Source organism: Marmota marmota, unplaced genomic scaffold (genome assembly GCF_001458135.2).
Source record: "Marmota marmota marmota unplaced genomic scaffold, marMar, whole genome shotgun sequence".
In the NCBI taxonomy this organism is placed as follows: domain Eukaryota; kingdom Metazoa; phylum Chordata; class Mammalia; order Rodentia; family Sciuridae; genus Marmota; species Marmota marmota.
Genome location: NW_026000019.1, coordinates 12,796,163 through 12,808,695, shown reverse-complemented (window position 1 = coordinate 12,808,695; position 12,533 = coordinate 12,796,163). Strand labels below are relative to the sequence as shown.

The following is a 12,533-nucleotide window of genomic DNA, read 5'->3' as shown; positions in this document are numbered from 1 at the left end:
TGGTGAGAATCAGTCATGTTTTCAGCATAGCTACTGTTTCTTCATTTCCATGGATGCATTGTATTTCATTTTTCATTTATGCTAAAACTATCCTTTCTACCATTGATGGTCATTTGAGTTGTCTTCAGGGTTTTCATGTTATGAGCAATGTCACTGTTAACATTTTGTAAATGTCTTAGCATAAAGGTTATTTCTAAATAGGGGATTATATTTCTGAGTATTTTTTCTTTCAATTCTGTCTTCTACTTTATCAGTGCTGGTATTAGGGAAACTAGATTTTAACATTTTTCTTGTGTCCAGTTTGCTTCAGTCTTCCATGTAAACAATCAGATCAACCACAGTGTATGATTTGATCACTCCTTTTAAATAATGATACATTTCAAAGACCACTATAGATGGATATGGTGATGGGAAACATTCTCACTAATATGGGCCTATCCTGGAGTTGTATCATCTTGTAACATGTTGGCCGTTAAATTTTGGATTTGAGAAGGACATTTTTACCATGTTAAGAAAGGCTTCCACTTCTCCATACAAGTATTGAATTTTGCCAAATACTCTTCCAGCTTCCCTTGAAGTATTTGTTGTTTTCACTTAACTGTAGGTGTGAGTATCTGACTAATATAGTTTTTCATAGTCTCTCATGGGTATCAAGCCAATCATTAGTACAGTATTAATCATTTTCTGTCTTTTCTCAAGAGCAAAAGGTGTCACAAAAATGCCATCAGACCTCAGTGATCCCACAAGATCTTCCTCCCTGTCATGGATGAGAAAACTGACTTGGCAAGATACAGTGACTGACGGGTCCAACTCAGACGTCCTCTCTTCATATTGATGATGACCTTTCACTGAACAGGCATGGTGAACTAGGAGGGAGAGTGTTACAATACTTTCCCAATCCTGGCCTTTGCCTGGGATGAGGATATTAAATGAAAAGCTGCAGCCTGGGTTCTGGCCAGGAAACAATGCCTGGCAGAGTCAGCTTCCTACAGGGTGAGCAGGCGTCAAAGGCAATAAGGTCTGGAGTCAAAGTTCCTGGGGAAGGTCCCTGTCCCCTCACAGTGGGCTCCTTCCTGCCAGCCTGAAGAAGTGGAGCAGGCTGACCCTGACCAGGTAAGAACCATACTTCTAGGTCTGAGGATCCAGGCTGGTGTGGTTTGGGTGAGGGGTGTGTGTGTGTGTGTGTGTGTGTGTGTGTGTGTGAGTGTTGGAGTGCGTGGGGAGGCACAGCAAGAAAACATAGCGCTGCTGGCTGGGGCTGTCTGGTTGTCATGTCATCTGACTGCACTCATCTTGGTCTTCTCTCCCAGCCTGTTGTTTGTGTTTCTCTCTCTCGTTGTCATCTCCTCTCCCATCCCTCATCTCATTGGAGAGCTCTTTTACCCCCAAATTTTCAGGCTCACTCAGAATCAAAGTGCAAAGCTCCCATCACTCTCTGTGATCAGTGTGTACCTGGGGGTTGTTCAGGAGCCCAGGTACTGGTTGGTCCTGGCTCTGCCTGTGGTCACTTTTGTCACAGGGCCTGGGATAGGACTGGCCACACTGAATGGAAAAACCAAATCCATTGGAAGTAGCCTCGATTCTCTTAGCTAGGTATCCTTACCCAGTGGGAATTTTTTTCCTTCATTAAGCCATCTGTCCTTTATTCAATACTTGTGTGGCGAGTACACGTTAGGGACCAGGGACACAATAAGGATTAAACACAATACTTCACCCAAGAAGCTCTCTGGATCATGGAGGACACAGCACCAGGTGTGGACAACTCCATGTAATGAGTGCTGTATTAAGACTGAAGGGTGTGTTGGGGGTAGGCTTCCCTGAGGAGGGGACATTGGAGCTTTGGGTGTGGAAGGTCAGGAGATAGACAAGTTGGGATGGGGATGTATGCTAGGCAGCTTGGGCTGCAATAAGAAATTACCACAGACTTGGGGATTTGAACAACAGAAATGTATTTCTCACAGCTCAGGAGGTGGGAATTCAGAAATCAAGTGCCAGCCTGCTCAGGTTCTGAGGAGGGTTCACTTCCTGGCTGGCAAGTGGCCACCTTTTTGCTGTGCCCTCACATAGTGGTGGAGGTGGGGAGCAAGCTCCCTGGTGTCTCTTCTTAATAAAGCCACTAATTCCATTATGGGGGCCCCATCCTCATGATGCACTTTACTCCCAAGAACCCAAGATTGAGCTTAGATCTCAATCTATGAATTAGGGGAGCATAATTCAGTCATAGCAGCATGTGTATTGTGGGGAATGAAGCAGGGTCTTTCAGGCTGAAGAAAAGCCTGGACAAAGGAAAGGATACAAGCACCGCCAGAGCCTGTCAGGGTCCAGAGGCAACTCAATATGGCGGGAATACAAGAGCACTGTTGGTGATAGTGAGAGATGAGGCTGAGGACCCAAGGACCTATTCCTCCCCAAACTAACGGCCTCCAAATCACCTGGCACGCTTATTGGAAAACAGATTCCTGGGCTTTCCTCCACCCTACGGAACTGGAATCTCCATGAGTGAGACCTTGGAATCAGCCTTAAGTAGCACCCCAGAGAGTTTACACAGGAACTGGGCAATCTCCAGCCTAGAATTCTGAGGGAGCCCAGGGAGGGTTTCAAGCAGGGACAAAGCAGGTGCATGGTTGACCCGCCCTGACTTCTCTTGTCCCTCTGTTGAAAGAATTGGGGGCTGCTGAAGGCCCTGGGGCTATGAATAATGGCTGCCCAGCCTTCTTGTTCTCATGGCAACACGTGCCCATGGCTAAGGCGAGTGAAGGTGGAACTCAGGTTTTCCGTTGGACAAACTCCTTTATGCTGTACAGTAGAGACATGGCAGAGATGTCCCTGCCACACCATTCCTACTCCATCTGGGCCCTTACTGCATGACCTCGAAGGCCATCTCTCTCATCTCTCCCTTAATCCTATGTGGGGCCTGAATTCACATGCCACACTGCTCCTCCTAGCTCAGGCTGAGTGTTCAGGGCATGTTGGGAGAGGTGGGGAGGAGGGGAGGCTGTGCTTTATCTGAGGCTTCTCGGGATATGGTGGCCTTCCCTGTTCATTCAGATGAAGGAAGAGGGCTACAGGGTCACTATTTGCCATGTGTTTTTTCCTCCTAGATTTCTCTCCAAAAGATAGTAACAAAACATTTCCGATCTACAAGGAAATAAGTAGCCCCAGCCCAGAGTGCATCAAGCTTAAGGCGAGGGGGTGGACTAGACCACCCTCCAGGGCTCCCACTTCACAGGACTCTGGAGACCAAGCTTCTCAACCTGAAGAGTCCCTGAGGCCTCAACCAGGCCCACACTAGCCCTCCTCCGCAGTCTCATCCTGTCCTTTCTGGGCATTTTTTGGTTTCATTTTTATCAGGCCTGCATACCTCCATGTTAGTGCACATGCTAATTTCTGCTTGAAATGCCTTCTCCCACCCCTCTCTTCCCCTCTATCTGCTCATTGAGACCCAGTTCTCCCTGACCTCCATCCCACCCAGCATACCCTTCCCACCTCAATCTAGCTGTTCCTGAGAGTTACCTGCGCCACCCTTTGCTAACCCGAGTGGGAGCACTTACACAGAACTCTCTGCCCCTGCCCCTGCCTTGCTCAATTTGACCAGAATTCCAGGGCAGGATCTGTGGTGCTACATGTTGTTCCCCAGTCCCTGACACAGGAGGAGTTCAACAAATGTCTGCTGAACCAAGCAGAATACAGATGAATAAGAAATGCCCTCTGAATGTGGATGCCATGATAATCTGATAGCATCCTACAAAGCTTATTGGTATCTTTAGGAGGGGTGACTTTTATAGCCTCTGAATAGATGTGATACCCCATCCCTCTCCTTGCAAAATAACAAATTTAATGAGTAAACCAGAGGTGATTATTTGCATCCCCAAAGGTGGGGGGTGGGTAGGTTTCCTTTAAACATTAAACCTTCGCTGGAATTTTCAGAAATTCCTTACAGATCATTAACTTCTAGAGGAGGGTGGGAGCAGGGGTCATGGAGAAATTACCTTTTGGAGTCTGAGTTCAGAGAAGGCCTCTCTGAAAATCTTGGAAGCAGGCAAAACTGGGTCCAGATTCTATCTCTGCTAGCTGTGTGGATTTGGGTAAGTCCCTCAATCTCTCTGTGTCCCAGGTTTCCTTATCCCTAAAATGGAGACCCATTACTCTTATTTTACAGGGTTGTTGTAAAGATTTAGAAGTTCCTCTATGAAGTGCCTTCGCTTATAGGAGGTTCCCAGTAATAGTAACAGCAATGCTGTTAGGTTTGACATTGCCTGTAGAAGAAAAGAAGGGGTCTCGTGTGGTGTGCAGGATTTGACCACTGGACTACAAGAATAAGGAAAAATCAAAGAATCCAGAAAGGACAGGCCAGAGCACCGGGCAGCATGTTTTTAGAATCACAACCCTTCATGATTTTTTTCACAAATTCTTTGATTTTTTTTTTTTAACTCTGTCTTTCCATGTTGAACTTGTAGATACTGGTGACAGTGCTGTACAGTGTGTTGTCTGAGGGTTTTGAACTCTAGAAGACCTGCCACTTACTGGTCCTATGTCCTTGGACACTCAACTAGACTCAGTTTCCTTATCTGAAGAAAGGGAGACCACGGTACTTAAGATTGCAATGGGATTAAAGTGCTTAGCCATACATTTGGTGCAAGGTACACCATCCACAGATGGTACCATAACTATATTGTGATGGGATCAATACTAATAAACAGAGCAGTAAATGCCCAGTTTGAGGAACTACTAGCTCTAGAAACATGGAGGAAGTGGTCACAGACCCTGAAGACTACCCATAACAGAGCTATGTGACCCTGGCTCTGTTCCTTTACATAGAGGGTTTACCCTGGATAATCTCTCAGGTTCCTAAATTGGCCCCAGGCCAAGTAACTGTAAACTACTGGCAGTTCCCCAAAGGTGGCTGTCAGCCCTGGGTGCCTCTGCCTGCCCAGCTGCCCCTCCTCACCTTCTGCAGGGAAATCCTCCTTATTGGAGGCCAGCCCCTCTGGGAACCTCCCCTTCCATGATCAGCTCATGCACTTGACACTGCCATGGCCTTTCCTGTTGCTATACCTGCCATTGAGAGGTGACTCAGTTCACAGGTTCAAGTACTCCATTCTGAGAGTGAAGCTTTTTACGAAAGGAAAGATGGATGAACGAACACTTCCTTTTTTGTAGAGATTTCTGGAATCTCCTGGATCCTCTCTTACTGTTTCTGTCTTCTGTGGAAAAATGGGTCCGGTAATAGTTTAGACTCGGTCACCTCCTTCCAGGAGAGAGAAGTCCATCGCAAGTTTGGATCACAGCTGTAGGCTAAGTCCTTTGCTGCTCCTTTCTCCCAGGTATGGAGAAAGTGACAAGTCTGATCCTGAGGACCGATACCCGCCCAAAGCAGCGGGCCACGCAGGTACCAGTTCTCGCCTTGTCAGACCGGACCAGCGAACCCACGTCCACAGCGGGTTACTCTAGCTCCTCTACAAAGCGGGAGACAATGTCCTTGACCTCGGAGGAAAGGGCGCCCTAAGACCACGGAGATGGCCCCACCGAGAGGTCAGCCAAAAAGTTGCCTACACAAAAGGCATTCCTCGGCGTCCACCCGGCGCAGAGCCTGGTGTTGAGTTACAGGGGGCTGAGGAGTGCAGGAGCTTGTCGCTCCTCCGCTCCGGCCCGCGTCGAGCGGCGTCCCCAGCCCCGAGCTGGGGGACCCAGCGCNGGGAGGGGCGGGGGGCCGCCGAGTGGGGACCCGGCCGTCGCCGCCACCGAGCGCGAACCGAGGCCCTTCACGTCCATCTCCATTTAAGCTTCTCTGAGTTAGAGCAAATGCAAGGCTTGGGTCATAGAATCAGACGGCTACGGCAGAACCATCTTCCCGAAGGCTGCCCAGGTGCCTCAAGGCGAGGGCCCCTTCTTTAAGGCTAGTCTCGGGACAAGGATCATCTGGAAGGCTGTTCGAAAAGCTCTTTTAATTTAACCGAAACTGCTTGTATTAGACTCTAATCCCGTTTTCTGGATTGACTCATAGAAGAGAGGGAGAGGTGGCTGGGCCGGAAAGAGAAGCATTCTAGATTAACTGGTACAGCAAATGGTTTCTGTCCTAAAGACCGTCCCTAAACTTCACTGGCTTAAAAATAATACGAGAGTTTGCGTTATACATGTCTTTTGCTGTACAAAGCACACATTTCTGAGACGTTATTTATATGCTGAATTGTAATAAGCAACTCTAGAGGGAATTGCTACTTCAGAGTATTTTGTGGTGAATTTTTAGTCCATGTGTGAAGGGAATAATTTCCTCCTAATTTGTAGTTTATGCACATAGGGATTTTCATAAATGAAGTTTACTTCAAGTGGGACACATCTAGATGTATGCTGAGTAGCATTTTCCTAGAGAGCAGAGCAACTAGTAAGACTTCATGGCATGTATGCACACAGGTAACACTTTGAATAAAATCCTGGTGCATGTTTTCTTTCCCTGTGAAGCAGTTAACATCAGCCGTGCCACTGAGGAGCAGTGTAATGCTGGCAACTCACTTAACCTTTGTGGACTGAACGGTCTCATCTCCAGAATAACTGGAGGAGGTTGTGTGATCACTAAGTGTTTTTGAAGAGTCCTGGGCTTGGAATGAGAAACTTTTGCATTCCAAACTGGGCAGGCCCCTCTTAGCACATGTGTGATGTGATCTGTGCCTCAGTTTTCCCCCTCTGTACAAGTGAGGGTCATGACATCATTCTGGCAGCATTCTGTCCAAATTATTTGAGAGAGTGCTGTGGAAAGCACTCGAAAGGATTTTGCCTAGCATAGGGCAGATGCCCCCATAGGAGTTCAAGGTTGATCAAGGTTTCCCTTTGAGCACAGCCTCATCAATCCCATGCTGTGGTCTGAGGCTTGCGGGTGGGTGGTTTGGAAGGCAGCTCTTCTCGCTGGAGGGTCAACTCCAGCCTGTCATCTCCCTGAGCTCCCTCATCCACAAGGAAGAGCATGTTGGTCATTAGCAGGCACTGATGTTCTGCACTGAGGCTACCTTTCAGTGAAGCAGGAAGGCCAGGGATTGGGGACTCACCCTGGGTTTCCCTCTGGTCCACATTCGGCAAAGGGTTAATTGCTGTTTGAAGCTTCATTATGTCCACTTGTAGAATGGGGATAGAAATACTAGAATACTGCTCAGACTTGAAAGTAAAAGTTCACTAACCCTCCCATGATTTACACTTTTCAAAGTGCTCTCACTGTGTCCAGAAGCCACCCTGCTCTGACTCCAGCTTACTTGGTGTGGATAGGACTCTAGACAAGACACTGGGGGGAGGGTGTGTTTGAGCCATCCTGGTGCTGAATCTCAGGCTCTCTGTCTATTTTCTCCTCCAGAGGGTCCAACACAGGAAGCAGAATAGCCACCGCCATGCAGGTGACCTCGGCTGTGGAGAGAAATGGTCCTGAGCCACAACCAGACAATGGACCTCTCCTGAGACCCTGGCCTAACTCTCGGGAAGACAGAACACCCAGCCTGATGGCCCCCAAGCCTCCCAGCACATGGAGGGTGCGGGTCCAAGGCCCCTCTGTGCTGGAGTCCAAGGTGAGGGCTTTGAAGGAGAAGATGACAGCAAGTAAACAAGGGGCCAGCTCCTGCCCCACCTCCCACGAGCAGTCATCCCCCCAAAAACCCAAATGCCGACGAGTCAAAGCTGGAGGGATTCAGGCCCCACCAGAGGGCTGTTCCCTACCAGAGGGCATGGTGGCCTCCCATGCTCAGAACCCATCCAATGAGCCCCTGGACAGCAGTGTCAATGAGGGGGAACCTTCCAGAAATGGGGGCTCCAGGCCTCCCTGGTCACCTGCCCTTAGGCTGGAATGCTGGAATGGGCAGAGCCCGTGGTCTCCAGAAGCAACATGGATGTTGCCTGATGGTGAGAAGGGTCTGCCACCAGAGCCTGGCTCTTTGCAAGACAGCCTCTCCCATGGAATTACTCCTGGACGCCTGGGGGGGCCTGGTCCTTGGAAAGTCACCCACATGCCCAGCCTGAAGAAAGGAAGGCCATGTGCCCTTCAAGATGGTCTGGTTGAAGTGAGAGACTTGGACAGCACTCCTCTGACCTCTGAGGAGAACTTTGTCCCCAGAGCAGCCCTGCTGCCAGGGTTCTGGAGACCTGGAGACCTGGAGGCTCTGGGCACTGGGGGCAGTGTCTTGTCCCTGTCTGACCAAGTGGAAAGGAATCGCCTGCTGCTGCAGGAGATGCTGAAGGTCTCAGGACAGAGCCCTCCCAAGGTGGAGACTCCAGCCTGGACTCCATCCTGGGATACAGCTGCACCAGGTGAGGCTCATTCTGCAGGTCTGGGTGGGGCCGCCGAAGGGAGTCCAGTGCGAGGGAAAAGAAAGGGGTGCTTGGTTGGGAGCAGAGAAGGAAGGAGAGCACAGTTGTCTGTCACCAAAATCATAAATGTCCTCTTGGCTTTGACATAGGTTCTTTTTTTTTTTTTTTTTAATTTTTGGGTAGTTGTAGATGGACAGGATGCCTTTATTTTATTGTTTATTTTTTATATGGTGCTGAGGATCAAATCCAGTGCCTCACATGTGCTAGGCAAGCGCTCTGCCAGTGAGCCACAGCCCTTGACATAGGTTCTTTACCAGCTCACAGGCAGCCCTGCCTGGTAAAACGCCCCCTGACCCTCCAGATCAATGAGAAGCCACCCTCTGGGCTTAGGGGTAGAAGCTACTATAACTTCTTCCCTGTGTCTTTACCCCTTCCCATGGTGGCCTTTTAAACTTGCTCCAGTGACATGCCTTACCCCCTGGTGGACCACATCACCCTCTGGGGCAAGCAGAAATGTGTATCTCACAGTTCTGGAGGCTGGGAGTCCAAGATCAAAGAAGCATAGACGTCAGATTCTCACTGTGTTTCAGGTGGTAGAAGACCTTCCCAGCAGAGAGGCTGAGCGTCCTACCCGCGGGGCCCAGCTCCTGCAGTGGAGCTGCAGGGAGGTGCTAGGGTTCTGACCCAGCAGACAGCCTTCTTCATAAGCTCATGTGTCACCCCCACCTGAGGGCACATGTGGTCCTCTCAGCCCACACCAAGCCTACCTACAGTCATCATGACAGACTGTGCCTGCATTTCTTTGACTGAGACACAGGCAAGCTGTTGGGTTTATCTGGGGTAAATTACTGGAGAAATCTCTCTCCTTGGTGTCAGTTAGAGGCACTTGAGAGCCCCATTTCTGCTTCTGTTCTCTTATCTCTGCTTCTATTCTGGGCCCTAGAACGACCCTCAGGGGACGTGGACCGGGACTCGGGCATCTCTCTGCAGGACTCAGACCAGAACAGGTAGGAGGTCAGAGCCTGCATTTTCTCACCCTCCTTCTTCACTGTTGTCCCTCCATTTCCTCTGCAGCAGGACACTAGGAGACTGTGCAAAACCAGACAGCAAACCCCAACAAACCCCATGCTGGTGGACAGTGGGCCCCTGGATCATCAGCCCTGAGACCCCATAAAAAGTGTCAGTGGCTCCCAGTGCCCCAGGCTGCTGCCTACCTGCTAGTTAGGGAAAACGACCAGGCACAGAGGTGTGCAAAGAGCTTTGCCTGCTGTGTGTCCTGGGGCCATTTCCCCCGCCCAGGCCTGTCTCTTTATCAGTGAAATGGGAGAATTGTAGTTGTTGGGTTACTTCATAGGATTATGGTGAGACTAAAAAATGCGATAATGGCTGTGGCAATCTTAGGGAAAGTACATGAATGTTCTTTTCCTAATCAAGGGTATGTGCAGGGGTCAAGGTCTTCACCTCCAACCTCACTATGATATCTACAGACTTTTTTCCCTAGCCTCTCCACCAGTGTTCTGTGGATTTGGATGTGCTGGAGTGTGATGGGGGAATTGGGGACACCTGTCCTTCACAGGCAGTGTCCTGAGCCAGGCAGGGTAAGAAGAGTGTGCACAAGGTGGGGCAGGGGCCACCGTAGGCCTGAGCTGCTGCTGTGCCTGTGCAGAGGTTGGCCTCAGCCTCCATCTTTGCTGGACTCTTGGCACATGAGGCTGAGAGAGGCCCTGGGGCTGGGAACGGCTCTCTTTTCCCCAGCTGCACAAGTGATGTCAGCCTCTCCAGGGTCTTGTGGTTTCTGCTGAGGGCAGAGGTCAGCATTGTTGCTGCCCCATGAGCGGCCGCTCCCTGCATGAGTTCTGTTAGTTTGACCAGCCCTTCAGAAAATGTGGGCAGGGCCTCTCTTAGTCCATTTGTCTTAGTCCATTTGGGCCACTGTAACAAAATGCCATCAGCTGCGTGGCTTACAATAACAGAAATGTGTATCTCACAGTTCTGGAGGCGAAAGTCCAAGATCAAAGAGCCAACAGATTCAGTGTCTGGTGAAGGCAGGTCTCCTGGCTCATAGATGTCACTTTCTCACTCTATTTTCACATGGTAGAAGGAGGCCAGAATGCTCTCTGGGGTCTCTTTACAAGGGCACTAATCACCTCCCAAAGGCCTCCCTTCCTAATCGCATCACACTGGGGATTAGGATTCAACATATGAATTTGGGGGGACCAGAGTAACCCCTGGCCCTGCACTCTGTTGTAACAAAGCAGGGGCTGCCCAGTCAGGTGATTTAGCTTCTGCTTGCTGAAGGGTCTGGTGGAGAAAATCCTCAGTCTTCTCCCACTTCTGAGGCCACTGTGGTCAGCCTCTTGTCTCCTCCTTACCTGACCTTGCCAGCAATGAGGAGTGTGGCTGCAGGAAGGACTGTGGTCCTCGGGGATGCTCTGCTCGCCCGCCCTCCTTCTGTCCTCGCCCCACCTTCCCTGTGGAGCCCTCAGAGGAGGTGACCTGGGCAGGTGCACCTGGGTCCTGCGGAGGTGGCACCCCTTTCCCTGCAGCTGCTCCTCCCACCCCCACCCGCCACCCTTGATGTGTGTATATGATGGGTGGTACAAGTGTGTCAGGGATCGGGGAGGAGAGGTGACTTAGTGAACTTTAGGACCCATTCCAACACTAACAAAACGTCCCCTTAAAATGCCTAGCAGAGGGGCTGGGGTTGTGGATCAGTGGTAGAGTGCTCGCCTAGCATGCTTGAGGCACTGAGTTTGATCCTCAGCACCACATAAGTGTAAAATAAGATGTGTCCACTTAAAACTAAAAAATAAATATTTTTTAAAAAAAAATGCCTAGCAGAAAGGAACACAGAGTTGACATGAGGGTCATGTCCCATGTAGGCAGATACTCAGGCTGAAGGGCCAGGAAACATGGCCAGATTCAGGGAGGGAGAAGTACCCGCCATACCATGGCATATCCTCTGAGAGGCTCCTTATCTGGCTCCATTCTTGAGCCTTCTGGGTGGACATGAAAGTGTCCCCAAGACACCACAGGGCTCCATATCCCCCTTAAGTGGTTTGCTGATGTCACTTCTGTAGAGCCAGACTTCACAAGAGGTCTTTGAGGTAAGGCATGCTTCTCTCAGCTCTGTACCCTGGAGGACCACAAGGTCAGGGTCCTGGACTTAGTGTCCATACTAAGTGGTTTAGGACCCCTTGCAGAGAAGCACTCTGAGAATGGCTGATTGTCATGGACATTCAAGGACATGCAAAAGGCAGGGCCTTTTCAGGGAGGAGTGAGAGCCTCAGCTCTTCTCAGGGTTGAGGAATAAGCAGCCCTGCCTCACACCTCCTCAAGCTCCACATTCATGCAGCTTCTTGCTCCACTCAGAGAGCCATTACGACCAGGCAACCCACCATAGACTTCATTATGTCCATACTTCCTACTGCTCTATAAGGTAATGAGACAAGAAGCTCATGAAATGAGGGTGACTACAGAGCCCAAATTAGCACTTGGGGTGGGGGGGCTGGCCCTGTTTGCTGGGAGGTAGTCCTAGGGAATCAGCTGCTGAGATGAGCCATCCAAAGATCCAGGATCTTCAATGCAAAGGGTCAGATGCAGAGGAGACCTCCATCCCAACTTCAGTGTTGTCCTGTTCTACTAAGAGGCAAGAGAAGGCTCAGCCCCAAAGGACTGGACCATCCCAGTGGCCAGTCCAAAGGCCAGGCCCACAGCTGCTCTTCTCCAGCCTTATGCACAGGTGCTGCGCTAAGTTCCTGCACTTCCACTTTATCCCAATGACAGACCTTATGTGCTGCTCCTGGGTCACTGACAGAGACCATTACGTTTCAGGGCCACAAACTGTCCTTCCCATCCCCCCACAGGCCATCCTTGGGCTAGGAGTCTGGGGATCTTGTGTATTGTATGATTTGTGTGTGTGTATGATGGGTGGAATCTCCTCAGGTGTGGGCACTGAGGTATAGGAGACTCCATGGAATAAGCTTGTTGTCTCTTGAGTGTCACTGAGGTGTTCAGGCTTGGAGTCTTGATGGGAGGGAGAGGATACAGGGAGCCGTGGGGCCTCAGAGAGTGTAAAGGGCTCACTGGAGAGAGGTGGGAGAACAGGGAATGGGTGCTGTGCTTGGGGAGCCTCTGCCATCATCCACACCTGGCAGCCGATGGCTGTGCTGTCACTTGCATCCAAGGGCTTAGATCCAAAATGTTCTTCTCTATAAAATGGCCACAGCCATCTCCATCTGTCCCTTCCT

The 12,533-nt window shown here is 50.1% G+C and overlaps 1 protein-coding gene across 4 annotated transcripts in view; it reads left to right on the top strand.

The window, feature by feature from the left end:
- The first annotated feature begins 3,979 nt into the window (after positions 1-3,979).
- The window catches only part of Kiaa1614 (KIAA1614 ortholog), a 34,993-nt gene continuing 26,439 nt past the window's right edge, over positions 3,980-12,533 (top strand). The window contains exons 1-4 of one of the 4 annotated variants that reach the window (XM_048809896.1): positions 3,982-4,085; positions 5,325-5,532; positions 7,340-8,283; positions 9,227-9,290. In XM_048809896.1, coding sequence (XP_048665853.1) covers positions 7,374-8,283; positions 9,227-9,290 — 974 coding nt within the window. In that variant the 5' untranslated portion in view covers positions 3,982-4,085; positions 5,325-5,532; positions 7,340-7,373. Of the gene's footprint in view, positions 4,086-5,027; positions 5,533-7,339; positions 8,284-9,226; positions 9,291-12,533 lie in introns of those variants that run through there. The other 3 variants (XM_048809897.1, XM_048809898.1, XM_048809895.1) reach the window with 3 other exon arrangements.